The sequence below is a fragment of the Trachurus japonicus genome, chromosome 10, assembly GCF_045865225.1.
Source record: "Trachurus japonicus isolate A0001 chromosome 10, Traja_1.0".
NCBI lineage: Eukaryota > Metazoa > Chordata > Actinopteri > Carangiformes > Carangidae > Trachurus > Trachurus japonicus.
The window spans coordinates 31709120-31730760 of record NC_140916.1 but is presented as its reverse complement, the minus strand read 5'-3'; the positions used below and the strand labels follow the sequence as shown (position 1 = coordinate 31730760).

Here is a 21641-nt window from a genome sequence, read left to right as displayed (position 1 = left end):
ATAATAATTCAGAGGACAAGTGAAACCTTTGACTTGTTGCTATTAATGAAAGATCTGGACCACAAAGTCTCACTTCCTGGGAAACATGAGTGTCTGGACCACATTTCATGGAAGTCCAATCGATGTCAGCAGAGCACAGTCTAGAAGAACATGGCCGGGGCACTGCATGGGCAATAATCAACACGTCCAACAAGACATCGTCATGACAACATTCATGTTACACATTAGAGCACACCAGCCATGTCATGGTTGTAAACATGCGGCTAAGGGTTTATAATGGCCACAGTCGGGTTAGCTTTAAGATCATGGTTTGGGTGAAAATATGTAGCTACTTCATTAATATTTGAGCAGCTTCGTGGTCATGGTTACGATAACCACCCTACATCACCTGACTCGTCTCTATTATGTCACTTGATGATAAAATTCAACTAAATAGGCTACCCCGCATGCTGTTCATTTTCAGGGCAAAGCAGCTGTTTTTAGGGTTAAATTAAATTGTTTATGGATTTCAGGTAGGTACTGGTTCACTTAAAGTGATAGTTAAACATTTTGGCAAATTTGTCTATTGCCATAATCCCTATAGTCTTAGGGGTAGGTTCATGACATTTAATTGTCGGTGCAAGCTGTTTTTAGATTGGCGGGGCAGAGACGTGAGCTGCTCAGCTAACATAACAGGAGATGCACGGTACTTTCACTTTTCTCTCATCTAACTCATCAAATACACAATCCAACAACTCCAAAACACTCTCGTGGACAAGTTGTGACCTGCACATTCTCCACGATATGAAACAATAACATATAATTGTGTAACATTACGACACACAAAGCAAATACTCTGAACTACTTGTATTTTTGAAATCACTCCGCCTAGCAGCCGTGTCTGGAATGTAGTTCCGGCTACACATTTGCCTTTAAAATAACTCTGTCTCGTAATATTACATTATTATTTCATAGCGTGGTGAATGTACAACTTCTTCACAAGAGTGTTTTGGAGTTGTTGGATTGTGTATTTGATGAGAGAAAAGCAAATACCATTCGCCTAGCTGAGCAGCTCATGTCTCTGCTCTGCCGTTCTAAAAATAGTTTGCAACAACAATTAAATGTAACTAACCTACTCCTAAAACTATAGGGATTATGGCAATATGCAAATTTGCCAAAATGTTGAACTATCCCTTTAAGCCCATGCTCCCACATGCCTAGAAGGTTTGTGGGGGTTTTGGTCATGATAATGAACATGTTGTCTTGGTTTGCTCTATGCAGGATATTCCTTTTTGGTACAGCTATTCCCTTTGGTCCACACCACAAGGACAAAAGATCTTCACTGAAAATATGCTGACCTGACGTAAAGAGAAAAGCTTTAATATGCTTTAAGTGTGTGTGTGTGTGTGTGTGTGTGTGTGTGTGTGTGTGTGTGTGTGTGTGTGTGTGTGTGTGTGTGTGTGTGTGTGTGTGTGTGTGTTGTGCATGTGTGTATGAAGTGTGACGTGAGAATGGGAAGGTATATAAAGCACCTTTCCATCTTTTGGGTGTCAAAGAGGCCGAGGTATGGACTGATTGATTGATCAATAACAGGACACTGTGAAGAAAGGAGCTAGGATGGTGCAGAGACAAAGATAGGGGGAGAAGGGAGTGATTGATAATATGTAGGCCACAGTGAAAAGAGGGGAGTGGGGGGGGGGGGGGGACAGTGAGGAAGAGAAGGCAGGCTGATGATTGATTGACATTAGGTGAGAGACAAGCTAAAAGCCAGGAGATATGTGACCAAAAAAACTGATTGAAAACAGAGAGATGGCAGTGATTGATTGATGAATATTACTTTGAAAGGATGAGAGAAAAATAAAGCAGGGGGTTCTGGAGGAAGGAGGTGGGGTGTCTATCTTGGGAAGGTGGTTGGACCTGGGTTTATTTAGTTATGATTGATTGTGGCACAGTTTAGTTCATAGTTTGAGACAAGGATTTCTGCGGACATTGACGTCACTGAAGCAAATGCTTTGATTACCTGCTGCAGAGACACCAGGCTTTTATTTCTAATTGTTTTGTTTTATTTGATTATTTGTTCATGTAGTTCCTCACATCCACTGTTACATCAGACAAATTTCAATTTCTCATCCAGTAGATTGACAATTCATCTTACAAGTGGTCTTAATAACAATCAGTAATCAGCATTATAAGCAATATAAAAGAGTAAATCAGAACAAATTGAAATAATAAAAAGCACTATAGATAGAAATAAAAGAAAGAAAGAAAGAAAGAAAGAAAGAAAGAAAGAAAGAAAGAAAGAAAGAAAGAAAGAAAGAAAGAAAGAAAGAAAGAAAGAAAGAAAGAAAGAAATGTAATCTTATAGCAGTAAGAATCCTCCCTATGCTCTGTTTCTGGCTGTGGTGTAAACTGCACCCATCCTTTCTTGTTTACCTGTTGCCTTGATAAATTTAATACACCCTCCTTCTGAAGCCTGGGGAAAACTGGGTGAATTAATTGCACTACTGCCTGGTGATGAGATGATTATCCTTGGTGATTACAATTGGTTTTTACCTCAGTTTCTAATAATCTTAAAGGACGTCTTCACAATCTCAATTTTACACAAATTAGTTCACATCCCACTTGCCCCATCTTGAAGGCTGTTTCTTCCAAGTCAAGCTTAATTGAGCTGATAATAACTGACAGCAGAGAAATATCCTCCCCGTGCTGGTTTTTAATCTTGGTGAGAGGAAAATAATTCACACAGTGGTCAGAACAAACTTCTAGACATGGTTCACTTCAGACCGCAAAATAATCTCAGAGCTGTGGTGTCACGGTGGCAGCAGACTAAAGCATGAAGTTCTAGACTTCACTGAAAACACCTTCCACCTCCCCCTGAAGCTCCTAAGGTCACCACACAGAGGAAACCTTCTGCCGTTCTAAGCAGCAATGCCATGTATTTGGTCACTACCCAGAGCTTATGACCAAACATGAGTGTTGAAACATGGATTGACTGGTAAACCAATCCAGTACAACATCACACCACTGCAGTGGCAGCTGCTGTTCTTTTAAAAAGGGGACAACATCATACAAACATCAAACTAACAAAAATTATATCAAACTCTAACAAGGAAATGTTAGATGTTGTTTTGAAACAGCTGTCAATTCAAAATGGACTCAGCCTTAAAGCCAGGAACACACCGCCACGACGCTTCCCGACGAAAGATTAATTTAGCACACAGCCAATCAGAGTACCCGACGAGTCTACTCTCCCGACGGCCGACGAGTCCCGACTGAGCATGTTGAATCAGACCCGACGAGACCCGACGGAGAGGAACACACCAAACAGACGGTCGGGCCGGTGTGTCCCTGGCTTTAGACTGATCCTCCAATCATAATGCAGAAGCCCAGCGTCCAGGCCCCGCCCACTGCTCCATTCAATCTGCTGACGCTGAGCAAACCACAGCACTTATCCAAAGACCGTCTAGTTTCATTTTAGAGGATGCAGAGCAGTCACATCTGGCCGGACGCTGTGACGCTGTACTGTATCAACCTGTCTGTCAATCCCCTCGGATGAAAATCAGATGTTGCCCTTGTTAACACATCCACACTCCACTACAACCTGAAGTGAGCAGTGGTGGTGGGTGGAGCATGAGGCCTGATCCACAATCTTCTCATTAAGGAAGTAAGAGTAGATGTGCTTCAGTCCAGTTTCATGTAGGAAAACCACATTAAACAAAATGAATGATCGTAGAGGAGTTTACAGAGTTGATCATGTCTGCAGAGGAACTTCCATTATAATGTAGAAGTTTACCCATTGTACTGAATATTACCTGTAATAATACACTGTAGTATATTGAGTGTGTGTGTATGAGGGCTGTTCTCCTTTTATTCTTCTTCTGAGATTTGAAATGAATAGGATCCTAATGTACAACAGGTAGCCTTTAATTAAAACAGTGTAATGACTGTCATGAAATATTCAGCCCTCTCCTGCTAGTTGTATTTTTTTTAAAATCACTTATAAATTCATACTGTCCAGCCTTTTTATATTAAAAGTGTCCCTGCAGCTCAAAGGCCACTCATGGCTTCATTTCCAGGTATGCTTTTAATGTGAAACAACAGCAGGAAGTGATTAAATTATGACTGCCATCGATCTAATTAATGGATGAAATATAACCATGGTTACAATGAGAGACTCACAGCAGCAGAGGGAAGTATGTATGGATCTATTGTATTGATCAAAGATGTAGAAATACATTGATTTATATCATGCAGGCTATTTTTATTTGTATCCAACACTGTGTGTGTGTTATATTATATTATATATTTAAGGAATCAAAGAATCTTTTCTTCGGCTTCTTCCAGCAGATAAACCACTGCAGAGCACATTTCTATTTAACCATCCAGGAAAACACAGCCCACAGCAGGTCAAAGTGACAGCTGGGCCCACTGCTTCCACTGGTTTGGCAAATGGTCTTTTCATTAGACACACCATTTTGTGTCATCTGTACCCACTTAGTATTTTGGTGACTCACAGCGAGCTCTGCTGTAATGAATAGAAAAGCTCGGAGCAGGAGGGGGTGGACAATTTCCCAGCCAGGATGTGCACTTGTGTAGATAATGTGGGAATATTTCAAACTATTCTCATCCTCTTTGACAGAAAGCAACAGGTCAGTCTGGGTTTGACCCGATTTAACCATGACAAAGGAGGATAAAATCACTTTTTCTTTTTAATTTTACGCTGAACGACGAGTAAAAGAATCTGTGAACTCCATTTCACTCGGCCTCTCATTTATGCAGAAAACTGCTCCCACACAAACGCCACCGGTCATGGCCAGGTGACGCTCCTTGGGACACAGTGGTTGCCAAGCAATGAGGATCAGATAGTGGGCTGTTCAACTAGATCTAGTGACCTCGCTGCAGGACTGATGGGGCAGATTTTAAGGGCGAGTATGGTCATGTGAGCTGGCAGGTGATGCTGCATCCTGGTTATCCTGCTACTAGCACTGAAGAGATCCTGCAGAGCCAAGAAACACTGAGACCTCGAAACATGACTCAGCTGCAGCCACCAGATTGAGGGTATGGAAAGCACAGCTTTCTCACGCATTAGCTCCATTATCATAACCTTGTCCTTTGAGCATATTGAGGAACATTTTAGTTACCTTCCAAATACCTCTATCTTTGTCTTGATGTATATATCTTACATATCAATAGTTTGTGCTCTTGTAAAAGGAGATCATAATGTTCCAAAAAAATTCAGCTCACATTATGTGTTTCTGTGTTTCCAAGTCACTTGTTTGTGACTTGTCTCGTAAATGTTCTTTTGTCAAGCACTTTGTAAACTCGTGTTTTTAAAGGTGCTATAATTAAAAAATAATAATAATATTCATAAATATTAAAACAAACAGTCAGAGATATTATGGACATTACCACTGCACTGCTCAACCATTTATTTTTGTAAAGAAATCGCTATCCCGAGCCCCAGGTAGCCATGGTGTAACTCCAGTTTGCCTGCATCAATTTTAGTTGCATTTTTTGCTCCCCCCAACACTGGGTGACCATCAGGAAAACAATTTAGGGGTCAAAAATGGCCCGGAATTCTTCTTTAATAGACTGACTTGTGTGTTAATTAGCTGAAACCAAAAAGACCTCTACCAGGTCAACGATACGTCTTGATCTTCATGTCATATAAACGCTAAAATCCGAAGGATCTGCGCTCATCCGAAGGAAACATCCTGTCACCACCCACACGGACCAAGCACCGAACCTGGGGGGACAGAGCCTTCTCCATTGCTGCCCCCTCCCTCTGGAACTCACTCCCCAAACCCATCCGCACCTGCACTCACCTCCCAACATTTAAGACCATGCTAAAAACACACCTTTTTAAATCAGCTTTTAATACATAATTTCTGTGTGTGTTTTATATTGTTTTCTATGTTTTATACTGTCTTTGCTGCTTTTAATTGAATGTCTTGTGTTCTTAACTGCATTTATTGTATGTAAAGTGTCTTTGAGCTTTTGGAAAAGCGCTTATAAATACATTTTATTATTATTATTATTAAAATACAAATAACTGTAATTCCAAATTCTGGAAGGGATGAAAAAAGAGACAAAAAATGAATATGGCTTAAAATATAACAGCAGACCCTCATGAAAAACTCTGTAATTTAGTACATAGGTGCGCCATGATGGTGCGTGTAGATCAAAGGGGGACAGAGTGGTAACAAGAGACTGTTTAACTCAGCATGTGATTTGTGTGTTTTTTCCGCCCAGTTAGATTTCAGTGGTGCAGTGTAGAAAAGCTAGAGACACAAAAGCAGCAGACAAATGCATAAACAGACCCATGTCTACATGAGAAAAGTCAGTACAATATTTGTCATTGTGTTTCCATGATTAGTCCAGATTAAAGCCCAGTGATTATTGTCTCATGGTGTAGTTTCTATGGTTAGGGTTAGGGGTAATGAATCTCAACCCTCTAGTAATTCCCGGGGCTCTCTGTAGCCAAACAGCCTGAAGTCTGCCTGGTAGAGCTGGAACAGCTTCCTCCTGTCCTCCAGGGGCACTGCTCTGAACCAGTCCCACACAGACCCAGTGGAGGTCATGTTTTCATACGACGGGGGGAACCTGATGGCATTCTGCAGCTTCAAGGTCCTCAGCAGATGTTCAGCGTCCTCCTGGAGCGTCTCCTGGTGGCCGATGAAGTCATACCTGAGAAGAAAAACCATTATTTCAGTTGAATTAGTAATACGTGGATATTAACACTTGTACGAACCAGGTTTGGCAGTAGGACCTTATTAAAATGCTCTTACTGGATGTGGCAGGGGTGACACAGGCGGTGCATCTGCCTCCAGTGTGGCTCAAAGGGCTGCCCCCTCTCCGTCACCGGGTCCAGCAGGTACTGGATGAAGTTGTAAAACGAAGGCCGCGCCCCCGATCCAAACGCCTCGCCCACCGTCTTTGGTGGATTGGGCCGGTTGCCGTAACGATGCAGAATGCGCCGGCCAAACTTCTGATAGAAGTACTCGTTGGGCCGCAGGAATTTGTCCCGGTAGGCGGAGACCAGACGGACAAACGGGTCCCGGACAAACATGAACTTGGTGTAGTGCCTGAGCCTCGCCTGCAAACAGCCACCAACATCACACTGCATGTTAATCATCTGTAACACTGATCTGTAGAGGTCCGGTCTGACCCTGGGTCAGCTCACTGACCTGTAGAGGTCCGGTCTGACCCTGGGTCAGCTCACTGACCTGTAGAGGTCCGGTCTGACCCTGGGTCAGCTCACTGACCTGTAGAGGTCCGGTCAGACCCTGGGTCAGCTCACCGTACTGACTGACCTGTAGAGGTCCGGTCAGACCCTGGGTCAGCTCACTGACCTGTAGAGGTCCGGTCTGACCCTGGGTCAGCTCACTGACCTGTAGAGGTCTGGTCTGACCCTGGGTCAGCTCACTGGACCTCTACAGACCGGACCTGTAGAGGTCCGGTCTGACCCGGGGTCAGCTCACCGTACTGACTGACCTGTAGAGGTCCGGTCAGACCCTGGGTCAGCTCACTGACCTGTAGAGGTCCGGTCTGACCCTGGGTCAGCTCACTACTGACTGACCTGTAGAGGTCCGGTCTGACCCTGGGTCAGCTCACTGACCTGTAGAGGTCCGGTCTGACCCTGGGTCAGCTCACTGACCTGTAGAGGTCCGGTCTGACCCTGGGTCAGCTCACTGACCTGTAGAGGTCCGGTCTGACCCTGGGTCAGCTCACTGACCTGTAGAGGTCCGGTCTGACCCTGGGTCAGCTCACCGTACTGACTGACCTTCATCTCTGGCCGTGAGAAGCTGGTGAGAAGAGTCAGCTGATCAGGGAGGTGGACCAGGTCCTTTGACACAGACATGGGGTCTTGATACGGCTCGCTCCTGTTCAGGACAAACATCACCCTCTTCCAGTTGGTACAGGCCACCTGGACAACAAGAGAGAGGGAAAGGGATATTTCACCCAAAATCCATAATTCACCAATTTTTTACTCACCGTCATGCCAAGGAAGGGTTTGGAGAACATTTGGAGTTATCAAAACGCTTTTGGAGTTCCAGGGGGGGTCCGGCTGGCAGTGGATTTTCATATAATGGCGAGATTTGCTGCGAGATGTTCTTCCATGTTTACATCATACATCCAATGGTTTACAATAGACCAGAGCGGCATCTTTATGCAAATGAGAATGACGGAGGCATCCTGGGTAATTCAGGGGCAGCGCCCGACATTTTTAAATTCCCTCAGGTCTGCACTCAGTGGCTTTTTGTGTTTTGATGGAGCGTAGAGCAACTAACTAACAATCAATTTAAACCGACTGTTCACGCTATCTTGAAAAACTACAATTAATTCATCTGCCAGTATGCCCATTTAGCCTCCCACTATGATCAATGACCCCACACAGTGGCCAGAAATTTCATACCCGGACATCTACACGTATTTGGTGTGTTGTGTGTTGTCTGTAAATAGCCTGTTAATAGCCAACTTTTTGTTAGTTAGTTTATCAAGCCAGTTAGGCTGAACTTTTCAATGGAGGGATGCCGGGCGCTGCCCCTAAATTACCCAGGATGCCTCAGTCACAAACATCATCAGAACCACTAGGAGCTACTACTACAACAAGGTTAAAAACAGAGATCAAATTAATTTTTTTTAAAAACTTTTTCATGTGGCGGCTTCAGGACACTTGGGTCAGTATGGACGAGCAGTATGGAGGTATTTGGAAGTTTCATAGTGTGTGTTTTGTACAACTCAAAAGTGACCTCTATCTGCCACCATTATATGAAAATCCGTTTCCAGCCGGACCCCCCCTGGAACTCCAAAAGAGTTTTGGTAACTCCGAAAGTTCTCCAAACCTTTCCTTGGCATGACAGTGAGTAGAAAATTGGTGAATTATCAATTTTGGGTGAAGTATCCCTTTAACCAGACTTGGTACAGTCTGTTAGCACTCAAAACAAAGTACAAAGGGAAAGTCACAGTGTAAGTAACAGAGGTTTCTGGGTTATGTGACTCCGATCATTGATCAGTATTATTGGTCCAAATGTTCATTCAGTAACATCAGCAATATTTACAACGGAAAATCAGTTTAAGAATTTACTTATCAAAAGGTCCTGAGGTGTGTTGTGTTGTGTTGTGTGTTGTGTGTGTCTCTATCACCTTAGGGATGTAACAGTAGATGAGGCCGTGTGCATCATCCACCACCAGGTTCTTCAGCTGGCCGTCACTCAGCTCATCCACACTGTCCTTCCCCTCAGACAGCTCCTCTCTGTCAGCCTCACACATTTCTTTGACCAGATGTTTCCTCAGCTCTTGCAGCTGTTGCCTCCTCCCCGCTGTGGTAACATAGCAACATATCATGTTCTTGCTCTGAGATAACCTTCCTCTGAAGGAGCTGAACGGTGGTAAAAGCCAAAGGGCAAACATTCTTCTGTTCCACAGAAATAAACAGTGTTATGTTTGATGTAATCCATGATAATCCCAAAGTAATCAGAGGTGAGGTCACAGATCCATTCATCAAACAAATCACATCAATTATTAAGTAGGAGCAGGATATGCAGCAGGAACAGTGAGGATTAAGACACATGCACACACACACTCAGACACACATATGCTTTTAGTTCTATCTTTATGAATACACTGACATAATGAATTCCCTACCTGCTTCTCTCAAACCTTTACAATCACAAAAATACCTAAATACCAATATCCTCACTACACAGCATTCACACACACAGTGTACCTCTCTTTTGTTGAGCCATGTCCTGCAGGTCAAAGGACAACATGACGAGAAACAGGGATCCAACACATCCCAGGGACAGCAGGAGTCCTTTCCATGTTGCCATGACAGCTGGAGTATCTTTATATGTGTCAACCTGTGCTAATGAAGAAACAATGGACGTGCACAGACCGAAAGAAATGAAAGATGTTTGAGTGATTACTGTCAGGGTACAATTTTTGAAGATAAAGATTAGATAGTGTATGAGCACACTGTACTGTTCAGCATATTATCATTACTATCTACAGGTTTTAACAACTTTGTGACTGAATATGATCCCAAACAACAGAAACAATCATGCATTTGTTTCAGAGATCCTCAAACAACAGAGATAACAGCTACAGTAACTACAACCAAATGAAATCTGAAGCAGCATTATTTGGATGTTTTGTTACTTAAACCTACATATCATGAATGATCAGTAATAATATTCCCATTACTTACTTTGCTCCAAAGTTCTGGTATAGATGATGTGACTCTGAGGGAGTCCTCACTGAGCAGGACCTACGCCTACACCAACATGTATTGACGTCTTCATCACACTCAGGTCCTTATGCTTCATTTGCCATCGGTTTATTGGCAAAACAAATATGAACAGATCAGTGGAGAGGTGGAGCAGCAGAGAAAGACTGAGCCACACCTTCTCACTCAGTCTGTACCACTCAGTGTCCTGAGTGTCCTTAGGGCATGGTTAAGGGTCAGCAATAAAGGTCTGAGGTTTTTGGATGGTTTAGTTGAGTTTTATTTACAGAAAACTCCAATGGTTGGCAGTATCACTGGATTAGCAGTATGTTCTGAGTTAGATGCTAATGCACTGAGGTGCTTTGGGAGAATGCCCTTGGTTAATCTTGATCATTTTGTAGGATTGAAACCTTGTTTATTTTTTGTCATACTTTCATGAAGTTCTCCATTCCACTGGTCAGTGAAGCCTAACCCTCATTTGAGTGTTTGATGAGAAGGGAACTAAGTTGAATGCTGAGGTCTTCGAAAAATAGCACAGCAATGTAGGCTTTCAGGTGAGTGTGTGTCCTTTTCAGCTCCCCTGCAATTCAAACACTGGTGACAGGTATGGTAAATGGCAGTGTCCCTTTATTCTAACACACAGCTTCTGCTTAAATGGAAAAAAAAAAAAAGATGAATAGGTCTAAAAGTTAAAATACTTTGACACTGCATATTTTACACTGGCAAGTTTACTGTGTGACTAGCTGAAAAAAAAAATGTGTGCGTGTGTGTTGGACTTGACAGTAAAGTAGATAATAAACTGGATGTCCCTAATGATCTGATTTAAAACACCTGATTAGTTTTTACTGTGTGGAATAGATACACATCAATGTACAAAATGCATTGGAGAAAGGGGTCTATGAACCCCTCAAACTGCTACTTCCACATGCATGTCATTTTGGTTTCTAGCAAAACTTAAGGAGCTGAGCAGTTACCACTGATGGTTGACAGCAAACTGTCAGTGAGAGGAGGGAGAGAGCGGCCGTCGAGCAGCAGGTGGGTGTGGCAATGGGCTCTATGCACAGCTCCACTACTTCCTGAAATAAGCCAGCTCCTTTGTTTCCTGTCTTACATTATTGGACCAACTGATTAATCCAGGTGTGTCTGACCTCACAACAATGGTCAGGCACACCTGGATTAATCAGTTGGTCCAATCATTATTTCAGGAAGTAGTGGAACTGTGCATAAAACCCATTAGAGAGACAAGCTACAGGTGTGTGGAAGAGTTGATGGGAGATGATCAGGTCATGTCAGCGTTACACTATACAATTTTTATTTTATTTTGTTCACGACAGTCATATGTCAGACTACACGGCCATAGTGCTGTGTTCTTTCTTTTTTTCAATGAAAATCTTTAACGTTTGAAAAAGTATAGACAATCGGAATGTACATAGAAACATGATAATGATATGATACGCATAAAGCATATAGCGTGGAAGCTAGCTAGACGTTAGCCCGACTCCGAGTACAAGGACCCACACCCAACCCACACTCGACCAGATGACTGGTTTCAGGGCCAGGGTAACTAAGTCCACGTCTGAAATAATAACCAACTCCCTGGCTCACTGGATTGCACACGCAAAAAAAATGTTGGCGTAGCCCTTTAAAACTGATATGCAGTATAGTCTGATGGAAGTGGGGATCTTCTGTGCTATATGAGAGCCTTTCTCTCCTTTTACTACTTAACTCACTGTGAGCACATAGAGCTAACAGTTGTAAAAAGCAACAGTTTCTCATGTCTGATATGGTTACACAATGGTTTTAGTTACAAAAGTAATTAGTGCAGCACCAAACAGACAATCCTTAATCCAAAAACCAGAAATTAGCATGAGAAAACATGTGTTCTATTTCGAGAGAACTACCGCTATTGGGTTTATCACAGTCCTGATGATTTCTTTCGCGCCACTGTGCCATGCACAGTTGTCCCTCTCCAGTCCGCATCACAGGCCTAATACCTGCGGACCCGGGGATCGGCTGCCATTTTTTCTTCAGCGTGCTAGAATGCAGTCCTCCTCGAAGAAACAGCGCCCCGCCGGACTGATCTGCTTGTCCCCGAGCTGTCAGACCGGCTACATCCTGGCAATCGACATCCACCCTCGCTGAAACGCTTGCCTCGGTGCCGACCACGCCAGGGTAGCGCTCACCGCCCAGGATAACTGTGCCTTCTGCGCTCTTTTGTTTGTGTCGGAGCTATAACGTAGGGCCGACACCTTCAACCTTTTCTGTTTATTCACTGTGTGAATATCTTCTGTTTAATGGGCTTTATGCACAGCTCCACTACTTCCTGAAATAAGCCAGCTCCTTTATTTCCTTTCTTACATTATTGGACCAACTGATTAATCCAGGTGTGTCTGACCATTGTAGTTTAAGACAGGAAATAAAGGAGCTTGCTTATTTCAGGAAGTAGTGGAGCTGTGCATAAAGCCCATTGCGGTTGTGTTCCTTACTGTTGACTCGTTAAATGTACTCGAGTGAGAGATGGGTAGCGGCAGTAAGCAACTGTAGCTGTAGTCTTAACTTGCTAATATATATATATATATATATATATATATATATAGACGGACATGGCTGAGTTTATGGAGTTTGAGAACAACAACGACTGGTTTCATTTCGATTTCGAGTAAAGTGAAAGAGGAGCAGCTGCGGTGGAGGCTATGTGCTGGAAATGGAAGCTAAAAGTGACGGAGGGAGAGAGCTGGTGGAGTCTAAATGCTGGACCTGGGGGAATCAAGTGGTCAGTCTGGTGGTCACTGCCTGTCGGTGGCCGCTGAAACCAGATGTCTGTGCTGCCAGTCGGCCTCGGTGTGTTGTCAGTGCCTGGACTCTAACGTTATGCTGGACACGGAAAGTTGCTGCATAGCGTTTAACTGGAGCAGAGTGGGTGAGTTGTTTTCGTCTCTTTTCAATAGAAACCAGGCTAAGCTATCCGTATACTGCACTGTTTTTTATGGTCCAGTCATTGCCAACGTGGCTACAACTAGAAAAGCTAGCGGTTAGCAGACTTCATCTCTCCAGGGGAGGTCTAACTTGGTGTTACGGTGCGTTGGACCATGGGTTAAATTTACGCCGGAATATCCCTTTAATATATGATTTGCTCATTTGTAAAAACTGGAAATACTACTTTTTGATCTTAGATGGTGCATATAATATCCACTGTGTGTAGTCATTGATATTTAGCGTTCATCATATAGCCATGTCCATGGGATCTTGTTTACCCACAGCCTGATGGGAAATTTCAAGACATTTTCACAAAATGAAATGCAACAGATTTTGTTTTACCATTAATTTATGACAGAACTGAAGTGTGACGATACTGTACATCGTCAAGATACTTCCCACAAGTCTCCTGGACTCTCTCCTCTATCCTTTCATACTGAGAAAAGTATTTTTTAAAACATTAATCTCAAGTCTCTATGCCGGAGTCTCGTTCGTTATCTGAATTAACCAGACAAATCGCTGCACCAACTAAGAACGGCCATGCACCACCACCCACAGAATCGAGAAAGAGCTATCAATCTGTCAATCCTTTCCGTGTCCGGGCCCGGTGAGCTTTCCCGTGTTCCCGAGTCCCAGCTCGAAATGTCTCCTTCATTTAAGAATATTGTTTTGAAACATTTGCAAAAGAAAAAAAAAAAGTCAGTAGAATTCTCCACAAAAACATTTATTTTAATTGATCAAAACTGATAAGATGATTGTGAGTTTATAAACATGTCATTATTTGAACACCCCAGGGAAACTGATCCATTCAATTATGGTAATCTATCATACAAGTATGGAAGTATATGCATATCAATAATTGTGTAAAAGTGATCAGTGCACAAGGAGATATCACTAGGGAAAACATCAGACCTGATGTTGATGAAAATCTGACCAGAAAAACAAAACCAACAGGATTTTTTTGGTTTGTTTTTGATTTTGCTTTCTCACAAGGATGTAAATTTGTGGCAATAACCAGTTTGGCTCAGACAATAACAAATCGACTTTTCATTTTGGTGCCATCGGCAAATTAACTGACACAAAAGGTTTTGAAACATAAATTATATGTTTTGGGTAAATTGGCATCATTCGCAAACACGCAATAGAGTTTTAATGTGCCGTGAAACTGTTATGACAATTGCACTAGTTCAGAGAGTGTTAAGGCTTTTTGGAAAAACAGGCCAAAAATGATTAGAGTACTTGGATGAGACTTCTCACAGTCTTACAGTTTCCTCCTGAGAGAGGTTTCTACCACCCAGGTGTCACAGAGCACACACTGCTTAACGGGGAAAACCATCTGTCATTACTGAAGCCATGGGCTCACCCCACCTGCTGATGATGAGTTCCTCCTGACCCAGTATCTACCTGAACGTAAACATACCTGGGGTCAGCCGCCATGCTGAAGCTGTGTACCACAGCTTCATTAGCTCCACCTCTGCAGTGTTCTCACCCACAGAGATTTACTGTGGCGTTGTGAGGTCGCTCTGAATCATTTTGTGCTCTTTGGTTGCAGAAAAAAAAGAACACCATGTTTTTTTGTTTTATTCCCTATGAAATTTATGCAAATCAAGTTGTGGCAAAAAAAAAAAAAAAAAAGCCACAGCACACAGTTCTGCACAGCAAACATCAACATCATCACGCAGCGTGCCAAGCACAAATTGCTTCAGCTTAAAGACTAATCCACTAAGGCTGGCACCCATAAACCCTTTTATAATTGGACTGTTGACTGATCTAATCAGACTCGCTGGCAAATTACAAACATCATAGCAGTTATTCTAAACGGTCACACTCGCCACGCTATTGCACCACCTCTCAGCGCTCCTGCAGGAGGTAGTGCAGCCAAGTGTCAATGAATTGGCTGGGCTCTTGTTTTGCACGGATTAGGCTGCACATAAATATTTTATTGGCCAAATAATGACATTTAGATACAATTTGCATAGGCGACAGCGTAACTGTTGCAGAGAAGCTGCATTTTCTGTCCACTGCTGTTACGCAGCTTTAGGCTCACTGTGCCAAATTGCGGTACTGTATGACCTGCATGGCTTTCTCATTTGATTATGGCGGTGATACAGTATGCTTGCGGGTGATTGTGGTTTGTGTTTATGTTTAATACAAAAACTACACAGGCTGATATGTTTTTTCTACCTAAAAGCTCTAAAATGAATTGAACAGGCCTGTTTCTACGAAAAAAACTAAAGAACACCCACATACACATCATGTATGACCACCTTGCAGTAGGTTACATGCTGTCATTCCGACATCCCACCATTTAGACATACCACCATTCCGACAAGGCTTTATGCTGCGTTCAAGACAACTCGGAAGTCGGAAAAAAATGAGCTCCGAGTTGTAAAAAATGAATTGAACGGCGTCAAACTAGTAAATTACAGGTCGGAAACTCTGGTATCATATCAGAGCTCCGACTTTCCGACTTGACGTCACGACAACATCAAAACATGGCGGCCCTTGTCTTAAACCGTTAGAATTTAGACATTTGAAGTTATTTGTAGCAGTAGCCTATATGAAATACGTTTATATTAAAGGTTCCATATTATGCCCCTTTTCCACAAATTAAAATAGTTCCCAGGTGTGTTAAAGACATGTCTGTTTGGATCAAATGTTGTAGTTCTCTCTTCATCAGTTGAAACAGCTCTGTTCAGAAGGGTCTGTTTCAGGGCCTGTCTCTTTAAATGTAATGAGCTGCACCTGACCACGCCTAGTTCTAGAGTACCTATGTGTACCTTTTGGGGGTAGAAAAGGCACATAAATGTTCCAGAATGGCAAAAGGTACATATATGTACTCCTAAGGTACACGTATTTACCCCCTAAAGGTACATTATCAGAGACAGTGTGCTAGAAAAAAATTAGTAGCCTAAGTAAATAAGTCTGGTAACCTATGAGGCAACTATTAATATGATTTAACATAGGGATAATAACTAAACATTCAACAAGTAATTATTTTTTAAATATATAAAACATTGAATATTAATTACCGTAAATATTATTTTTATCCTAATTTGTCACACACACACACACACACACACATTCTTGTACTTGCTACATAGTAAGGACCGAGTAAATTAACCCACAAACTGAGGACCGGCATTTCTAGACCTCATATCAACACAGGAAACATATTTCTGAACACTACAGGGAACCATCAAACTATACATTCATTCAGATTGTGTGAAAAACAAAGTTTCAGGAAAAAGTTTTTATCCATCAGAGTGAGGACCGATTTGTGTTTTTAAGTATATCATTAATACGGTGGATGTTTAAGGATAATTTTATATTATATCACCTAGAATACCCCATAAATGCCCTTTCCCTATTTAGTGGTCAACAAAGATGTCATATTTATGATCAAATATGAATAATCATGACCTGTAATGAACTGTTTACTTTTAAAATGGTCGTTATAACTGTAATTTTATCTTACCAAACTTGCCATTACAATGCCAAATTATAAATATATCATTATTATATCTCTGATATTGTATTATCAAACATCTACCAGGTAATTGGCAAACTGGGAAATAGGAATTGCTTTAGACACCAGACTATAGAGCCCCACATGACTAATTCCATCTTAATAAATAAATAAACTAATTTGAATTTCTGAAATGTTTTAATACAAACATTTGGGAATACTTATATGATCAAACATACACAACATACCACAACTGTTGCAGCAAACACAGTACAAAACCAAATCGTAGCTATAAGCCACACAGACAATTTTTAAGACTTAGTACATGTGCTCAAACATACAGCTTCAAACAAACTGCAGTTGCCAGTTGTGACTCAGAACAGGACCAGCCAGTGTTCTATAAACAGGAATGGAGCTATGCACAACTAAATAAAACTAACAAAAACAGACCTTTCTTTCTGTATCTCTGGTTAAATGTCTCCCTCTCAAAATACATAAACACAACATAAGGCAAGATTACCTATTAATTGCTCCTCTTTAAAAAACAATCTTTCTCTTGATTTTGATTATTTCATTATAGACACAATATTTAACATCCTTCCATGTTTGAGTGTGAAGTACTGATGATTCCTGACCAATACAGCGTAGACAGTCATTCTTTCCTGGCACCTTCCTCAACGCAATGAACTTGGCCATCCCTCGCTGGACTGCCCTCTTCTCTCGGTCACACCAGGGTCTCTTACCTTGGATTTTTGCATCTAGAAAATCAGAAAATAAAGGTTCCATATAAATGGATAATAACAAATGCTAACAGACAAACAGATTTTTTTTCAAAGAATATCAAATTCAGAGCATCCTGTCACAAGCATGGCTGACACACCCTGGATGTGTCCTAACACCACTGCATCAGCTGTGGAGACTTCCAACCTTTCCTAATGATTCCTTTGCACTAGTGCAACACCAAAACAACTCTAGCCAGGGAATGGTCTGACGACATCCATCAAATCAGATAATCCACTAAGAAATCAAACATGACAGCACCAATGCTCTCTCCTTCTCACTCAAACTCCCTGAACAAAAGGTGTAATAATACAGTTACAATTAGTGATCTGATAATTAAAACTAAATAATTTGTGTTGCTATCAGGATAGAAGATGGATTGCAGCGATTTTCTGTGGACTGTTGTATGTCATGACTTTGACCTGCCACCAAGACAGTGACTGTTTCATAAGGAAATCTTAGAGCTGCTTTCTCTTGCCATCACTGGATGTGACAGATGAATTCTGAAAAGGACTGCAAGCTGTCTAGGTCCATGCCTTTTTCTTATTGTGTCTTTGATGTTTTCTGAATCCTTGCAGGTAGTACATGAAGTACACAAGATTTCAGTATTTACTGTTACTGCAGTAATGAAGTCCGACTTCATTAATCACGTTTTATTATAAGTAAATAATTGAACCGTTGATAAATCTAAGTGCAGCTTGACAGTTAACTTTTCTGTTGAAATCATTAAGTCATTGTTAATATACCTTATGGATCAAACTTCACAAATGTGAGGATTTTGTTTTTCTGCATGGTCAAGTTTTACTCCTTTTCCTGATTACAAATTAAATATTTTCAATAAAGGACTTGTAACAGCATTTCTGTAGCATGTTGTTAATACTTTTAGTAAAAGAACCACCACTCATGTTCAGTAACTCCTGCAACTACCAGAAACATTTAAATATAAATAAATAAAAACACACCGTACACACTCCTTCCAATCAGGTAGCAACACTTATGAAATGAACCTGTACCACAACACATAGTGTCTCTACTGCAGCCATCCAGTCCTAGTGATTTCTGTGTTGTCAGCAAGCGGCTGGCAAATGTACAGTCTTCAGAAAATGTACCTGCTTCTCGAACCCTTGAACCTGTTTTCCCTCTTTCAGCTGCAGTTTTCTTTTGTGGAAGTGATACTTTGTCCCTGTTCAACTGAAAAATGACATTTATACAGTTAAAGTACTGAAGACTCAGATTTAGAACACTTCACTTGTTTATATCACTTTGACTCACCTGAATCCTCATCATGTTTTTGTTTAGTTGAGGTCTTTTAGGGGGTTGAGTGTTCATCATGGGCTGCTCCACCGTTCCATCTGACAAGAAAACATCAATGCAGTGAAACACTAGTCTCTCACACAGATCATATTATTTTTCATTTAAATCTTTTATAAAAATATTTTATTGTCTTTTTTGAATACAGTGTTATATTTATGACCTCATTGCATGTTTTTAAATTGTTGCTGCCTGAATTTTACATTTGTAATAAATTATCTTAAATTAAAAACAAGATTAATCCCTGGGGCTAATTACTTTAAATTCAGCAGCAGAGGGTTTTCTAATATACTGTGACTTTAGAACAGTGTTTATAGCAGTGACAACTTCCTGTGTTATAAGACAACAGGTGGGAAAGAGAACGGTACTCCAGGTTTGTTGCCAGTTTCCAGATACAGATAGCAACTCGAACCTCAACAGGCACTGGCTTTCTGAATCTTGTTGTGTTTCGGGTCAACCAAGGCCGGACTGCATCACACAAGTAAAAGAAGGTTGCTCTGTGCATCCTGAAGTTAGACAGCCATTCATGGTCAGTCCAGGTGCTGAAGATCCCACCAAGATGTAGTGCGTGGATACACCCATATGCTTCTGTTGTGAAAACAAAACAGAATGTATTATAGTCAGACTGACACAGCTGGATTAAGGCTACAGCAATGTGACAGAAACATGTGGGACTTCAGTGATTTCTTTTTTCTGGACTATCTGAATTTCCCTTCTAAATAAAAGTATTTTCTATTCTATTGGCCATCAACTAGCCTGACCTAACATGATCATGACCTGACAGGCTTGTTCAGCTATGCATGTATTTTATAAATGATACAACATCTATATTTTATATTATTTTTTAATAAAGCTTCTTCTTCTGCTTGTCAACATGTCGATCCAACCAAGATGGATGTTATATATTAACGTTCTCAAATCAGTAACTTGGTCAAGTGTGAAGCACCCTAAAACGGTAGGCCTACACCTAGCCATTCATTAAATAAATAAATAAAATAAAACACTTTTAAGCCTCAACTTTGTTATCACTCCGTAACTTACTGCCTGTGGTTTTCATGGCAACAAGAAACGCTATATTGTAAGCGGTATCAACAGCCGGTGTTGATGAAACTTTTTAACAACTTGGTAAAAAAAAAAAAGTAACACACCCAGGCTTAAATCTTTACATAATTCAGACCATGTCACTATAACAAGCTTACCTTGGCTGTCTGAGGGAGAAAAGCGGTAGGCCTAGGGCAGCACAGGTTACATAACGATAGTATCTTCTCCGGCGGCGAGTCCTTTCAGCAACCACATGTCTGATTATGGGCATCACATTGTTGCTTCGCATCCTGTCGCGTCTGTACTCATTGTACAAACGGTTTTGCTCGTTTTGGTACATAAACCAGAGTAAAATTAAGAAAAAGGTCAAGACGACACGCTGCTGATGCTCCATTATGTTTTTAGAGCAGTTGCCCGTGGTCCTCCTCCTCCGGTTGCCAGGTAACCAGTCAATTTGTTCCGAAACATGTGTCGGTTACGTTCTCACTACAAACGAACCGCTCCAGGGCTCGGATGGAAACGAGCCGAGACCGCCTCTCCCAAGCGATCTCGGCCCGCTTGTTTTGTTCCGCATCGAGCGCGATTGCTGTGTTCACATCTGACCAAACGAACCGATCTATGACGTAAAACGCTCCCTGTTTCGGAACAAATGGTCAGGTGTGAAAGCGCCCACAGAGTTTTCTTCCAGTAGATTCCTAGGTGACTTTGACTATGCACTCAGTAAAGGCATTAGTATGCCATTTTCATGTCTGCCAAGTGAGTTAAAGAAAACCCAGAGATTTGAAAATGTTCACTTGGAGGATAAAGTGCTTCAGCGTGTATCATCTGTTTCTGTCACTACTGTCAAATATGTTTTTGTTGTAGGGCATGTGCACACCGAAGCCATCCCTTTGTTCTTTCAAACCAAGTACATACCTAACCTAACCCTATACTGCATGTGGACACGTTGTGGGGGTTGTGTGGAAAACTGTTGATTGCTACCTCTTATGAAAGTCATTTCTATGCTTACCATGTCACCGTTGATAAGGACTGGACTCTTCTCAGTCCTGGAAAGAAATTAGACCATCAAGCACTTGACATATATTTGGTCGATGGCAGATTGTTTGTGTCTTTGAGGTACTCGGTTTAACCCTCATGCCCTGTTCAAGGGGAGCACTACAGGTGAATAGGGTAAAAAATTTAAATAACAGATATCACCTTGAAATTTTAAATTAACACACATATTTTTTGTATTAAAGGTTTGGTCACATTATATGTTTAAACATGTAAATGAGAGCAATAATTTGCATGTACATTTCCAGAAATAAAAATCTGAGAAATAGATGAAGCCTCTTTCAAAATTCTTTAATTTGTTGACACATTAGAGTCAGAAGTTTTTACAGAGGGGATTTGTATATCTCTTTTTATCACTTTGTAAATGACAAAATACTGTCACCAGCCCAAAAAAGTCAAATTTTGCCATGTTTTTAGGAATAAAGTGTTGTATAAATCAGGCTGTGAATGATATATCAACAATCCCCTCTGTAAAAACCTTCAGAATATAGACAGGAATAAAACTGGAAGGTTTGGTGTCTGTAAGTGCTGCTGAAGTGACTTCTTTTCCTTTGAGGATGAAGATGATTCCTCGGCCACTGCCGAAAGTCAAGTCGCTGATTATTTCAAATCAGGATCACAAACAATGGACAGTCTTAATGGATTTCCACTAGTAAAGAAGATTTCACTCAAATGCAGCCACTCCATCCAGCGCCCCCGTTGAGAGACTGTTTAGCCTGGGGAAGCTCGTCTTCACTCCAAAAAGGAACCGGCTCTCCGACCAAAAGTCTGAAAAGCTTCAACTTTTAAGATACAATCACTGGT

The 21641-nt window shown here is 41.4% G+C and overlaps 1 protein-coding gene across 1 annotated transcript; it reads right to left on the bottom strand.

Annotated features, from left to right (window-relative positions):
• Positions 1 to 6423: 6423 nt before the first annotated feature.
• LOC146980289 (carbohydrate sulfotransferase 12-like) lies at positions 6424 to 9812 on the bottom strand. The gene is made up of 5 exons (XM_085788871.1): positions 9710 to 9812; positions 9127 to 9302; positions 7763 to 7906; positions 6768 to 7075; positions 6424 to 6666 (listed from the first exon to the last, which is right to left on the bottom strand). Exons 1-5 carry the CDS (start codon positions 9810 to 9812, stop codon positions 6426 to 6428), a joined length of 972 nt encoding a protein of 323 aa, XP_085644997.1. The 3' UTR covers positions 6424 to 6425.
• Between the last annotated feature and the right edge of the window lie 11829 nt (positions 9813 to 21641).

Bases quoted from the DNA above. Each gene is read 5' to 3' on its own strand.
- LOC146980289 (XM_085788871.1), bottom strand. From the start codon at position 9,812: ATGGCAACATGGAAAGGACTCCTGCTGTCCCTGGGATGTGTTGGATCC. The intron at 7,907-9,126 runs GTGATAGAGACA...CTTGTTGTCCAG, and splicing joins TCTACTGTTACATCCCTAAG to GTGGCCTGTACCAACTGGAA. The intron at 6,667-6,767 runs GTAAGAGCATTT...TTTTCTTCTCAG, and splicing joins TGTCACCCCTGCCACATCCA to GTATGACTTCATCGGCCACC.